Source organism: Pipistrellus kuhlii, unplaced genomic scaffold (assembly GCF_014108245.1).
Source record: "Pipistrellus kuhlii isolate mPipKuh1 unplaced genomic scaffold, mPipKuh1.p scaffold_m20_p_2, whole genome shotgun sequence".
Classification (NCBI taxonomy): domain Eukaryota; kingdom Metazoa; phylum Chordata; class Mammalia; order Chiroptera; family Vespertilionidae; genus Pipistrellus; species Pipistrellus kuhlii.
In genome coordinates, this window is record NW_023425515.1 from 6,310,155 (window position 1) to 6,325,220 (window position 15,066).

The 15,066-nt window shown below is 41.6% G+C and overlaps 1 protein-coding gene across 19 annotated transcripts in view; it reads left to right on the plus strand.

The window, feature by feature from the left end:
- The window catches only part of DIP2A (disco interacting protein 2 homolog A), a 75,279-nt gene that overhangs the window by 35,340 nt on the left and 24,873 nt on the right, over positions 1 to 15,066 (plus strand). For all 19 annotated transcript variants that reach the window (XR_006742310.1, XR_004989353.2, XM_045585343.1 and 16 more), the window contains 10 exons: positions 806 to 897; positions 5,020 to 5,130; positions 6,374 to 6,497; positions 6,786 to 6,895; positions 7,293 to 7,395; positions 9,098 to 9,162; positions 9,415 to 9,508; positions 11,008 to 11,127; positions 12,027 to 12,141; positions 13,291 to 13,430. Coding sequence is in view for 17 of the 19 variants with exons in the window: in XM_045585343.1 (XP_045441299.1) it covers positions 806 to 897; positions 5,020 to 5,130; positions 6,374 to 6,497; positions 6,786 to 6,895; positions 7,293 to 7,395; positions 9,098 to 9,162; positions 9,415 to 9,508; positions 11,008 to 11,127; positions 12,027 to 12,141; positions 13,291 to 13,430 (1,074 nt within the window). In the remaining 2 variants the exon portion in view is untranslated. The remainder of the gene's footprint in view (positions 1 to 805; positions 898 to 5,019; positions 5,131 to 6,373; positions 6,498 to 6,785; positions 6,896 to 7,292; positions 7,396 to 9,097; positions 9,163 to 9,414; positions 9,509 to 11,007; positions 11,128 to 12,026; positions 12,142 to 13,290; positions 13,431 to 15,066) is intronic.

Below are 15,066 nucleotides of genomic sequence, written 5' to 3' on the forward strand. Positions count from 1 at the left end.
CCTTGGATGCTGGGGATGGACTGAGATTCTTCTCTCTTCCCACTCCATTATCACCCCTGACTCTGTCTACCTCCCCAGGTACCTTTAATCCTCTTTACTTTTCCTTAATCTCATCTTTTTCAAAGAAGCTCTTCTTTGCTGAGCATTCATACTGAATATAGAGACTGCGTGCCAGGAGGATAACTGTGTTGGGCAGGAGCTCATAGGGTTAAGGGCTGGATTCTGGGGGTCCAGATGCACTACTCCAGCAGCTGGTGGCTCTGCGCAGTTACTTAACATCTCCCTGTCTTTCTTGTCTTGAGTGAAAGGTGGAGATGAAGATATGACCTACCTCATGAATTACTGTAAAGGTTACATCAATTATAAGGGATGTAATTGAGACAATGACATGAAAATGCATTCACAATTCAATGTTGATTGAAAAAAGGATGGAGTATGATCTCATTTTTTTGAAAATTCTACACACATGTATATATATATGTGTGTATGTGTGTGCATATGTGTGTTACATATACACATATGTAACAAACAATGCTGCCCTTTTTCTACTGGCTCTTCTATATTCTAAATTTTCTATGATAAAATCCTATATTTTTATGTTAAGAAACATAAATTTGTAAGTTGTTTTTGAGGAAAAAACTATGATGTTTATTATAGCATTGTGCAAAATAGTTATCATTTGGAAACTTCCTGAATTTTCAGAAATTGAGTAATGATACTTATGGGGTTTTATGATTATTAAATTAAAATGTTAATTATTAGTTTCTTAAGTTTTACATTGCTTAGTATTTTTATTTCATTTTAGGGAAACTTTGGAGTCGGAGTTTAAAACTAGCTTATACTCTTCTTAATAAACTGACTAGTAAGAATGAACCACTACTTAAACCTGGAGACAGAGTAAGTAACTAGAATGAAATTATTGGAGTGAGCAAAAACAGAGACTGTAAAAATCTTTTGCATAGAAATCAATGTTCTATCAGCTGCTTAGACTTAACAGTATTACTACAAGGGATTTAAAATTAGCACGGAAAAATATTAAATGTGGGAAAAATTTTTGATGATGCAGATAAAAAGATTGTTCTTTTTTTTCATTGCCTGTCCATTGATTCCTCAACTCTTTTCTCTTTGACTTCAAATATGTTGATTTTATTTATTATTTTATTTTATTATTATTATTTTTTAAAATATATTTTATTGATTTTTTACAGAGAGGAAGGGAGAGAGATAGAGAGCTAGAAACGTCGATGAGAGAGAAACATCGACCAGCTGCCTTCTGCACACTCCACACCGGGGATGTGCCCGCAACCAACGTACATGCCCCAGACCGGAATCGAACCTGGGATCTTTCAGTCCGCAGACCGATGCTCTACCACTGAGCCAAACCGGTTTCAGCCAAATATGTTGATTTTAATAAAAATATTAATATCAGATACTAATAAATGTTAAATATTCAAAGCTTAAGTTTTATGAGGAAACAACATTACTTTGAAATTGTATGTGCTTTATATTCTTCCTATTCGATGTGGCAAGGCCACCATCCCCTCTTCCTTTTCTTTTTTTTGTCTTTTAGGAAATAACTTTATTTAATATTTTGTTCATTCAAAAATATTTATTGACCAAGCAATATGCTCTAGACACTGGGAATAGGAAGGTCATTGTAGGTGTAGTTCCTGGATTACAATCCCCTCTTAACCTATCAGCCACAATAGCATGCAAAGGAAGCTAGAGGCTTAGATCCTTGTCCTACACTGTCCCAAGTAGTTGGCATAGCCATATGAGGCTATTTAAATTAATCAAAATTACACGATGAAAAATTTACGTCCCTAGTCATACAAACCGCATTTTAAGGGCTCAGTAGACTACCATACTTGATAGCTGGAAATAGAACATTTTCATTATTGTAGAAAATTCTATTAGACAGCATTGTTCTTGGAAAACTGAACCAGATTTGAGGAACTCAGGTATACCAGAAGATCCAGGAGAGAAAACAGGAGAACTTGGTGAAAATCAACAAACCTACAGTGTAAACTAGTATAAAGGTTGCCCAGGGTCAGAAATGAAAATATAAGTTGACAAGCTGTCATAGAGTTTCTGGCAACTTTTTGCCTTATTTTTTAATTAAAAAACTAGAAGCCAAGGACAATTAAGGAAGGAAAATTTAATGTGGAAGAAGATAGCCAAAGGGCAAAAAAAAAATTGAAGAAAAAGGAAAGGGGAAGGGCAGTAGGAGGAAGAAGAAACAAATGAACTTGGAGGAAAGCTAGATACAGAAAACAAATGTTCAGAAAATTAGTATTAATATTTCTAGAGGCTATAATGAAGAAAAATAAATAAAAGAACAAGAGATGGATGGTAGAAAGAAAAATGGTTTAAAAATTAGAATTGATCAAGAAGGCCCCACATCTGATAGTGGTTCAGAAAGAGAAAAGAGAAGAGAACATAACATTTTCAGTGATAATAACTTAAGATGATGTTCTGGAGTTAGAGAGCATTTGCTTTAAAGTGAATACTGCAGTGAACACAGTAGCTCCACAAATGGGCATGAGCACATAAGCATGTTACTACTCAAGACCATGGTATAGAGCCTAAGGGGAAAGTGGGATGTATACATGGGGTCAGCAGTCAGATTGGGGGAGAGCAGTGTGACACTTCAGAAGTTCAAAGGGAATCTGATTTTAACCTGTTCTTAGTTATTCAACCAATGTGAGGATAGGTAACCATTTTCAGACACAGGATTCAAAAAAAATTGGACTCCCAACCACTCTTTCTTGGGAAGTTCCTAAAGGATGAGTGCTTCATCGGAATGAGCGAGTGGGGCCCAAACCTGAGAGCCATAATGCAGTGCCCCAGGAGCAGCCTAGCAGGAGTAGGAGGACACAGGGCCCAGAATGTGGGTAGGGCTGGTCCACAGCTGGTAAAACTTATGAGTTCACCTGATTGGTTGGCTATTTGGAGAATACTATTGATAGATATTTACACATGTGGTGGGATATTTTAGAGCAGATTGACTAATGTATACGTAGAGAGCAGAACCAGTACAAATGCTGATAGCTGTCACCATCGGAAAGAAAGGAGATGTGTACCTGGCTGTGAAAGTGCAACAGGATGAGAATGATACTTTATAATGTGTTGTGCTTTAGAGTGAGTCTGAAAGAATCCCTGATTTATAATGAATCTTAGAACAAATAATTTATTTTTTCTTGAAGAAAATTCATGCAAGGACAAAGATTTACAGATACTGTCTTGACTTGCTAGAGAATCCACATAATTATAAAAAAGGTTGACAAGATCACAGTGAGTTAATTATCAGAGATGGGTGGCAAATTCATCTTCCTGTGTTAATATACTTTTTAAAAGTGAACAGACACAACTCTTTCGTAACAGATTCTCTAAAAACATGTTTTCTATACCAAACATCTAGTCACAAGGCTATAATTCACAGTTCTGGAACAGTCTCTATTAACATCAACTTTAGAAGGAGAGCTTTGCCCTTTTCAACTAACTAACTTGTCGGAAACTTGATTAAGTTTACAGTATAAATATAGATACAGTTTGAATTTTGCCTTACAAAAAAGAGAGTTATTTATTAGTTATCCATTGTTCTGTGTTCTGAGGCCTGTGTTAAAAGTCTGCTCAAATAATATTCTGATTCATCACTATGGTTTCAAGCACAACTTATTACACTATTGTGGTTTTAAAAAATCTTATTCCAGCCCGACTGATTTGGCTCAGTGGTTGAGCATTGACCTATGTATGATACAGGAGATCACACTTCAGTTCCCAGTCAGGGCATACACCTGGGTTGCAGGTTCCATCCCCCGTGTGGGGCGTGCAGGAGGCAGCCAATCAATGATTCTTTCTTATCATTGATGTTTCTATCTCTGTCTCTCCCTCTCCCTTCCTTTTTGAAATCCATTATATACAATATATATTCCATAAATTTCTTTTCATTTAACTAGATTATTATAAGAAATGGAAATTGGGGTGATGGGAGAAGAAAAAGGGGGGAGAGGAGAGCTAAATATTCACCTACTATAACAGAAAATAAAATTAGTACCTGAATATTTTTAAAAGATAAAACAGTGTAAGCAAAATATTTGAAAATATCAGAGCAAATAGCAAAAGGAAGATATAAATTATTTAAAAAGTGGTTGCCTTTGGGAGTAGGAAACGGGGGAACATGGGGAGTATTGTTTTTCATTAGTACTTTTTTGGGTCACTTTAAATTCTGTGTTTTAAAAATTTGACAAAAATAAAAATATAAGAGACAAAATAGAATATAGAATTTAAATAGTAGCAGCATGCTAACAAGGTGGGAAGAGAGACACAGTGGAAGCAGCAATAGGGATCTCAACTGAGGATTTTGTAGCCCTCATCCTTCCCTGTGAATACACTTAAGTCTTGAGTGGAGATCTGTTCAACTAAAATTTTGGCATTATGATTTCTTCTTTTGGAAGATATTTTATCAATAGATATAATATAATTTCTTGTTTACTTTTCACCTGGGCCAATTGATGGTGGATGTTGGTCCATTCCTGAGTTGCTGCCGTGCAGATGGACTGTCTTTAAATCCAGAAATTTAAAGTTATCTTGTTGTATGGGAAGATGAGACCTCAACCTAAAAACTATTTATTAAAAGTTACATGGTTGAGCCCTAACTGGTTTGGCTCAGTAGATAGAGCGTCGGCCTGTGGACTGAAGGGTCCCAGTTCGATTCCGGTCAAGGGCATGTACCTTGGTTGTGGGCACATACCCAGTAGGGGGTGTACAGGAGGCAGCTGATTGATGTTTCTCTCTCATCGATGTTTCTAACTCTCTATCCCTCTCCCTCTCTGTAAAAAATCAATAAAATATATATATTTTAAAGTTACATGGTTGAGAAAATTTAAGGACTAAGAATTAAACCCCAGATTCTAAAATAATAAAAAAAATCTCACTTCCATCTAATCATTAGCAGATACTCCAAAAGTTGAGATGACAATCATTCTCCAGTCATGGTTGTTCTTTGTTCTGATGTAGGTGGCGCTAGTGTTTCCGAATAGTGACCCTGTGATGTTCATGGTTGCATTTTATGGGTGTCTCCTGGCAGAACTGGTTCCTGTCCCCATAGAAGTGCCATTAACAAAAAAGGTAGCAAACTTGGCCCTGGGCCATTGATTCAGGTTTCATGAGGTTTGAAACGATGAGCATTTTTTCCTCTGATAAATAGAATTTGAAATTTGATAAGCTTTGTTAAACTTGTTCTCAATGCCATATGTTTATTGACATTAAGTTTCATTTTGGGGGGATAAATCATTACAGTCATTTATTACAGCTCACTTTTCAGTGATAATTTTGAATATATGGGATGGAAATGTTTTACATTTCTGTTTGCTTACACAGCTGGCAGTTTTTGTTACTGACATGATTACTGTGGGAGTTCTGATGGTCTAGGCAGCTGTTTCATTTTATGTATAAATGTCAGTAACCTAACTATTGAAAAAATTATTTAGGGGTAGACAAGGCATGTATTTTAGAAACTCAGAGTTTTCTATTGTATCCCAGTATTCAGGCAGCTGCTAACATGAATATTGTCAGCAACAAATATTCAAATCTCAAAAGTAAAGTTTTCAAATAAAACCAGAACATTCCCACAGATAATATATGATGACAGATATTAAATACAGGGATTCTTAGGGAAAAACTAGAGATTTGTCAAGCTTTCAAAAAGAAAATTTTAACATTTTACAGAGGGACATATACAAAAGAGGACTTGACTAAAACGAAATGTACATTTCTGTGTGGAAATAATTATTATTGTTAAACACAAATCAAGTAGAAATTTCAATGCTGTTATTTTGGGAGTTTATTAAAATGTTGCTAAATGTGATTTGCAAGGAAAAAACTTTGGGAAATTAGCCCATTATCTGCACTTTATATTTCACTGCTAGAAGTATATATCTTTTAAATTTAAAAACAATTATATTTTATTTTCATGAAAATACTGTAATAGCAGTGATTTTCAACCTTTTTCATCTCATAGCATACTCATTACTAAAATATAATTACTAAAATACATAAGGTATATTATTTTTTGCTAATCAGAAAAAATAAAGGTATAATTTTGGTTCATTCACACCAGATGGCTATTACTGTGTTGGCTGTTGTCATATTTTTATTTGAAGGAAAAGAGATCAGGTATTGCATGTTTTAAGAAATTTGGTGGCATACTGATTGAAAATCGCTGGCATATAGAATTGAGTTGTTCTAGAAATTTTATAAGGGGTGGACAAAGCACTCTTCTTTCTGTGCATGCGCCTGCATAGTAAAGGTCCTGAACCGAGGCTGCCAGGAGCCCCTCACTTCCACCCCGCCCGCCCTCTGTCTTGTTCAGGATGCTGGCAGCCAGCAGATCGGGTTTCTGCTGGGCAGCTGTGGTGTCACCCTGGCCCTGACCACGGACGCTTGTCAGAAAGGCCTGCCTAAAGCACAGACTGGAGAGGTGGCAACTTTCAAAGGTGGGCCTCTGAGGGGGAGTGGGAGTCAGCATTCTGAGTTAAAACTATGTCCTTTAGTACTTTTCCAGCACTTAAACTTACAGAGGCTGAAGTTGAGACTCGCTTCTCACCTGGTTCAGGGTCTCTGCTGTTTAATATGAATTGAATAAGAATTAAATGAGATTGAGATATCTGTTCCTCAGGCACTCAGGAGCTAGAGCTGCATGTTCAATGGCGAGGCCCTGAGTGTGAGGAACAGGGACCCTCTGACATTCACCTGTGCCATGTTTCCTGGCTGCACCCTCACAGGTTGGCCTCCTCTCACCTGGCTGGTAATCGATGGGAAGCATCTGACTAAGCCCCCCAAGGATTGGCACCCCTTGGCCCAGGACGAAGGAGCTGGGACCGCCTACATTGAGGTGATGACTCTTCTAACACAGTATGCTAAAGCAGGCCCCCGGGTTAGGCCTTGTTTTCATATCAGTATGAGCTACTGAGTTTTTTAGTTTACAAGCTAAAACTTAACATTGACTTGTCATATGGAAACTTTCTCAGACTCTTTCAGTTTTACTCTTAGAAGGGATGCGGACAATTATGAGGGAACTCGCATGCACTGTTGCCCTTAGCACCTGCCCAGGATGGGTCCTAACTTCATCTAAGGGTCAGGGCATAAAAGGCTCTTCAGTCTGATGGGCTGGTTAGTGAAGGAGAAACAGCTGACAGCTTCTTCTCTCTAAAATCCACCAGCCTCCATTCTCTCGGTCGTGGCCTTCCAAAACATCACATAATGGAGTTTTTTTTCTTAAAATCTTTCAGTATAAAACCAGCAAAGAAGGCAGCACAGTGGGGGTGACGGTGTCCCATGCATCTCTGCTGGCGCAGTGCCGGGCTCTGACCCAGGCGTGTGGCTACTTGGAAGGTAAGGGCATGTGGGGCAGCTCTTGCAGCTGTGCATGGGGCACCAGGGTACTGTCGCTGCAGGTGTCAGGTCCAGTCCTGTACAGGACCTGCCTCTAATCCGGTGTTCCAGGTGCCGCATGCTCAGGGCTCTGCTTGCACTGGATGAGTGAGCCCTTTCCAGTAAACTCGTGTGTTTGTTGATTTTCTGGAGTGTGAAGTCCATATCCCACCAGTTCATCAATGTTCAGTTGGCTGATTCAACAAAACTGAGGCGCAGTGCATTTTACATTTTAAAAATATGGAAACGATGTTATTGGCACTTACTTTTCCATTGCTATTTTATATGCCTGTGGTTTGGCCTTAAGCTGTCCTGCATACAGATATACAGATGAAATGTTGTGGTCATAGGTTGGCTCTTGGTAGCGCCACATGTACTGATAAATATTAGATATTTAACTTAGAGAACTATTATTCCAAAAACTATAAAAATGTATACATGGCAGTTTGTTTTGCATTGCAATACTTGAACAAAACTAAAAAGTAAATTGAGTAGTGTGTTTAAATATCTACAATATAGTGTTTAAATGTAAGGGGTAGTGTAGGGCATAATGAAGATTTCAGTAGAGATTTGGAAGAGGATTTTAGATATGTTCAAGGGCCTGAATAATTTTTAAAAATATATATTTTATTGATTTTTTTTTACAGAGAGGGAGAGGGATAGAGTGCCACAAACATCGATGAGAGAGAAACATCGACCAGCTGCCTCCTGCATAACCCCCACCGGAGATGTGCCCGCAACCAATGTACATGCCCTAAACCGGAATCGAACTTGGGACCCTTCAGTCCGCAGACCAACGCTCTATTCACTGAGCCAAACCGGTTTTAGCCTGAATAATTTTTAAAGAAATTAGACCTATCAGTCAAGTCCCATGATTTTTTCTTTAGACGCAGTGCTGACCTTACATATGTCACCTATAATTGGACCCTCAACTGACTAGGAGTCTGTTCACCATGCTTATTCAGAATGCAGGGTCCTGGCACACAAACCCAGCTCCCTGTAATGACCAGGGGTGTTTCTCCCGTGGGGTGCACTAGGGCTTGCCATGGCCTTTGGTGAGGGACCAGATTTGCTTCTAGCTCCAGGCTCTGTTCCCTGCCCCTTGGAGTGTGGTCCCTCAAAGGGTACTGCCAGACGCTCTGAGTACAGGGATGTGCTGGGAAGCCTGGGGACTCCTGTTCGCTCCTGCTTCCTAATATCTACCAGTCATACCCTCTGGAGGAGAAAACGGACAGGAGAGTTTGAGCACCTTTCTAAAGGGAAGTGACACCAGTAGCATGTGATCTTTTTTTGAAGATGCAGGATAATGGTCTTGAGTGTGAGAAATGGAGGAACCGGATGTAAAATTGAGAAGAGCACCCATGACAGTCTGACTGAAATGTGTAACAGCCTCTTAACTAGAGATTGTTGCTTTGTTTTCAGATTGATGATCAGCATAGTTCTCTGTTATAATCCAGAATTGTATGACCTACTGTTGTTTTTCCAGTAATTTAAGTAAATAACCAAGATTATTGGTAAATTAGTGCATGGTATTTGGAAATGCTGTATGTTTCCTAAAACTCTTATATGCTGATAATATGCTCATCTCAGAGTTTCTCTAAAAGTGCATGTGACATGTGAAGAGGTTTCACTCAGCAGTTTAACCATCTTTGTCCACTTTCAGCTGAAACACTAACAAATGTGCTGGATTTCAAAAGGGATGCTGGTCTGTGGCATGGAGTGTTAACAGTGAGTGTTGATGCTAAATGATCTAATTGTTGGAACGAGGGATTTCTAATGTTTCATATTAATATATGACCCCAAACCCTAATTTTTATGTGATACCATGAATCCTTAGTTCTGCTGATTCACCTGACCAGTATATATGAACTGAAATAGTGTTGTGAGCACTGGTGTTACCTTTGTCGCTTCGGCGTGGTGTAGAGATCTGTAGTCCGGCTGCGGAGTGAGGCCTGCCCTGAGCGCCTGTGTCTTTCACAGAGTGTCATGAACAAGATGCACGTGATCAGCATCCCGTATGCACTGATGAAGGTGAACCCACTCTCCTGGATTCAAAAAGTATGTTTGTATAAAGGTAAGGGAATTCACATCATTTCTCTTTATTTTTAAAAATATATATTTTATTGATTTTACACAGAGAGGAATTGAGAGGGATAGAGAGTTAGAAATGTCGATGAGAGAAAAACATCGACCAGCTGCCTCTTGCACACACCCCCACTGGGGATGTGCCCGCAGCCAAGGTACGTGCCCTTGACCAGAATCGAACCCGGGACCTTTCAGTCCGCAGGCCGATGCTCTATCCACTGAGCCAAACCGGTTTCAGCTTGCATCATTTCTTGATTCATCCTGCACTAAAGAAGTCTTTTGGAATTAATATTTGGTGATTAAGAAAAAAAGCCAACATACAAAACTGTAGATGTGGGCTAAGGAGCCCCGACGGCCAGCATGCACCATGACCAGGTCTTAGGCTCGTCTGTGGTGGTCCTGACTCACCAGTGCTGGCTGTAAGCTGATGTGACCTGTGTGTGCAAAGCCTGACCTGGGTTTGCAAGGCCTGGGTGTGTGTAAGGCCCGGGTGGAGAACTGTTCTGTAAGGACCATAGGACCCTAATGTTATTCATTTGAAATTTTCCTTACAATCACATCAATTCTTAGTATTTGAGATGGTTTTAATATGAAGTTAGGGCTTTTCAAGCCACCAACAGCAAAGCTGTTTATTCAGAGGAAGCCGTCCACGAATGATAGGGCTTCCCTATCATTGGTTTTAATGTCACTTAGCATCACTTCCACCATCATCACAGGCCCACCAGATGGTTTTAATATGAAGTTAGGGCTTTTCAAGCCACCAGCAGCAAAGCTGTTTATTCAGAGGAAGCCATCCACGAATGATAGGGCTTTCTCACTTTCAGTCAGTCACCCTTGCAGTCACTTCAGGTGTTTCTGTGGCTCTGCTCTGGGGGAGATTGAGGGCACCTTCACTATCTTCTGGGCCTCGGGTTTTTGTTTTAAGACTGTCTAATACTGGGTACCCTCTTTACTTGTCTGCCTGTGCTTATGGTACTGCCAGTTACTGAACGTGGACATGAGACATGAGACATGGTGTCATCAGGGCAGCCTAGAGGGAGTACCTATCTCTGTTTATCCTATTTTACTGAGGAAGATTGAAGCTGGTTTCAGAGTTGGTGGTTCCTCCCCACCAGCATGGCCAGGGTTGAGGGCTGAGTCTATCTGCTCACAGCCCTCGTATCCCTGAGGCTTCTCTGGCCACACAGTTGAATGTCTAAGCAGCTTGGGGGGAGGGTTGGATGAGACAGAATAGGCAGGTGTGGAAAGAACAAGATAGAGCTTCTGAGAGAAATTCAAAGTGGAAAATGGATCTGAGTTTATGTTTGATTTTAAGTAAAACAGGTTAGAGTGAGTTAAACTGTGAATGAGACATAGCTGCAGATATGTGTGGCCTGAAACATAGAATGCTTGCCTGTGATCCTACGTGTGTACTGCACTGGCAGCAAGCACTGCATGAGGGTCAGGATGATGTGGGAGTGCCACCTTCACGCCTGTGTTCCCTTGCAGCCCAGACAGCGCTGGTGAAGTCCCGTGACATGCACTGGTCTCTCCTGGCTCAGCGTGGTCAGCGGGATGTCAGCCTCAGCTCGCTGCGTATGCTGATCGTGGCCGACGGCGCTAACCCATGTGAGTAACCTCCTGACCAGGGCTGGAGCCTGGTGTCCCAGACAGTGAAAGTGAGTGTATTGTCATTGTCTCTAACGTGTCACTTCTTGTTGGTGACCCATTGTTATATCTCATGCCTGTTTTTTAGCCACTAAATTTGGAAGCGATTTTAATACAGTTGAGAGAAGGTACATGCCTTAAAGAGTCATATTTCTGCCCAGCTGGCATGGCTCAGTGGTTGAGTATTGACTTATGAAACAGGAGTTTGCAGTTTGATTCCTAGTTGGGCATGTACCTGGGTTGTGGGCTTGATCCCCAGTGTGTGTGTGGGGGTGTGTTGGAGTTAGCTGATCATTGATGTTTCTGTCTCTCCCTTCCTCTCTGAGATCAACAAAAAAATATTTTAAAAAATGAGTCATATTTCTTAAACATTGACCAGAACATAGGTACAGGTTGGGAGCCTCATGAAGCCCCTGCCCTTTGGCCTTGTATCTCACCCCCACTGTCTCAGCCACTGCGCGTCCTCCCAATGAGAACCCCTCTAGTGTGCTGCTCACACCCAGACTCTGCAGGACCTGAGCGTGGCTGCTTGTTGGGGGCTGTCCAGGGCCTACCGCAAAGTGTCTTCTGGGGAGCCTCAGTGGATCATTGCAGCACAGAGCCATCGACCAGAGTCTGGCCTGTTATCTAGTCTGCTGTCCAGTGAGGCCCTAACACCCCTGCGTACCTGTGCTCCTGGGTACCTAGTTGCTCGGGAGATCACTTCACCTAGCACCCCAAAGCCTCTCGTTCCCTCCATCCACACATGAGCTCAGCAGGGTCTCTATATCCTGCCTCTAAAACACCTGGGTGCTGCTCACTTCTCTGCTTCCCCTGTACCCATCGGCCTTGCAATTTCATGTCCACTTTCTTTCATGCAGGGTCCATATCTTCCTGTGATGCCTTCCTCAACGTCTTTCAGTCGAGAGGCCTGAGGCCGGAGGTCATCTGTCCTTGTGCCAGTTCTCCTGAGGCACTGACGGTTGCCATCCGCAGGTAACTTAATTGCTTGTATTTTGTAGAGACTTTTTATTCTTACTCCTGAATTACCTGCGGTATCAAATGCTATTAATTTGCTTCTGAGCAGTAGCCATCATGAAGCAGTGCCCATCCTGTGCCAGTTTCCCAAGCTGTTTGAGCACTAATGGGTGACCCCTTGCCATCCTAGGGTAGAGGTGTGCCTATGGTCAACTTTTCCTGCTGGGTCATCCCTTGCCTGCTGTGGCTCTTGGTCTGCAGCTGCTCTGGCACCATCCTAGGGTAGAGGGCAATGGAGTTTTCAACTCTATTGTTAGAAAACTAGTATCAGTTGTGGTCCTGTATCATATGTATGTTCATATGTCCATAAATAGTGTGTGCTTTTATGTGCAAGCATAAGTAATCCTAAATGTTAATGATAACTTAGCGTTAGAATAACATCTTTATCTTTCACAAACCATGAAGTAGTCTTTATTTCTTTGTTCTGTGGTGAACAGTTTTGCTTGTCAGTGCAGTTTTTTCTTCCTGGGAAAAATATTGATCTTTGTTTTTTAGTGTTGCATTTGCTGATGCTGCATGGCAAATTACTCCCAAACTTGGTTGCTTAGAATAGCAACAGTCAGTTATTATATCTCTCTCCCTTGCTATGGTCAGGACTTTCGTGCTGCCTTGCAGTTAGATGCTCTCTGGACTGGATTAGGGTTGGGGGAGCTGCAGACATGACTTCCTGTGTGGAGTCTCAGGGCCTCTCCTGCTGGTCCCTGGAGTGGTCTGCTCTGGGCTTCCTCACAAATGTCATTCTGCTTACCTGGCTATGCCCAAGGCTCCCAGTGAGTTTCCCAAGACAAATAGGTGGAAACAATCCGCTTATGACCTCCTTTGAAAATCACTTAGCATCACTTCCACCATCATCACAGGCCCACCAGATGAAGGGAGAAGTGCTGAGGCCCCACTGCAGAGGAAAGCCTGGGGTGGAAAGGTGGTGGCCACTTTAGGAATGCAGTCTGCCACACGCGGTCCTTATCCTAGTGCTGCTGCGTCCGAGTTCGAGGTTACAGTATGATTCAGAGTGGAGCCTGGGGCGCAACATGGTCTTGCAGGCAAGGTAGGCTATAGGTCTCTTCAAGAACTCTATCCTTTGTCAGTTAATCTAGTTTTGTTTTCTAGGCCGCCTGACCTGGGAGGACCTCCTCCGAGAAAAGCTGTGTTATCAATGAACGGCCTTAGTTACGGTGTGATCAGAGTTGATACTGAAGAAAAGTTGTCAGTCCTTACTGTTCAGGACGTTGGTCAGGTGATGCCTGGAGGTAAGGGATGCACCTGCAGTGTGTCTTATCCAGTGATTGATTAACGAAGAGTCATACTAGCCCCAGGCTTTGCTGGAGTTATCTAGAAGCACCCAAGTAAAAGATTTCTTAAAATGGATTTTCCATGTAAATTAGGATTTTTATAACATTTTCAAGGTATTTTTGCTTCCTTTTGTAATAAGTTTAAAGTTGAGCTAAAATATAAAGGTGTGTTTATGGCTGTGAACCCAACTTCTAGTTCCAGTATTTGGGATAATGGTGACAAACTGCTCACATTGCTGCCAGGCATAGCCTTACTTCACATATATGGAGGCATAAACCCCAGGCGCCCAGGATGTCTGAATAACTTGGTAGATTATTTCAGTAAGTCATCAGAGTACAGGTATGTTAGGAGTATGACCTTAATCAAGGCCCACGGAAATTCCTGTAGGTTCCAGAAAGGTCATGATGAGCTAGCTATCCCAAGGGCCTGACTAACTGCTAAGTTGTTAGAGGCTTCCTTGCCGTCCTGGGCAGTGCAGCGACGAGAGGGTGATGGAGCTGTCTTCCTGCTATTCCGAAGTCGAGGCCACACGGCGTGATGTTGGTGCAGTTTCACATGGAAAATTAAGAGCAGAGATAGGCCCAGGAGGCCCCGGGGACAGTTGTGAGTCGGGAATGCTCCATTGATGCTGCTCTGTGGTTACCCCTCTTTGTAGCAACCCCACAATTTCTCTAGTTGGAACCCTCTTCGCCATGCTGGCCCTTCTGTGGTTCACGGGCAGCTGTCCTGACCCACCCTGGTGACTTTCGGGGGCAGGCTCTCAGCTTTCAGTCGGTCACCCTTAACCCAGTGCTGCAGTATCTGGGTTGCAGGGTCTGCAGGCTGCTCAGCATCCTGGTCCTTGTGTTTTCAGGTCTGTCTCCACAGGTCGTCTGTGCATAGGGGCATGTGCTGTTCTCAGAGGGGGAGCCTATAGCAAGGATGTCTGACCCTACATCTGTGGAGAAGTTGGGACTCTTAGAATAAGACTAGAAGTTCAACTAGAAGTAACTAGAAACAAAATATAATATGAAATGTATTTTACCATAAATATGCATTAATTGGTCCTTTAGTAACTTGAATATGAGGAGGAAACATTTTACAAAGAACAAAGATTGGGAATCTTACATATTTTTAGTAGTTATTAGGAGAGCCCAGTAAGTCTTTAAACAATTGGTAAAATATAGTCTTAGTGATTTTTGTCCGAATGAAAAAATAAGGGACTTTCATAGTAATGTTCGTTTTTTTTACGGGTAAAACATGAACCAGGATGGACTGTATGCACAGTTTTCCCCTAGGTGTGTGAGTATGCACAGAGCCAGAACAGTTGAAGATTGATTGACTTGTTGAGGGCTGATGGTATTTGCTTTTAACAGATGTATAACTTCCACTGTGTTAATCCTGGGTTTGCATTGACCATGATATGAAGTGGATTTTGTCCTTTTGTGTCTTTTTGTATTAAATTGGAGTGTCTGTCATCACATGAATGTCTTGAGTGTGAACTGAGAGCTACCTGTCCAGCAAGATATGTGAATTCCACTCCTTTAGTGAATGTCCTCAACATTCTCTCTGCTGAGGCTTTGACGGATTTGTGCACAAACGGAATTAAATGAC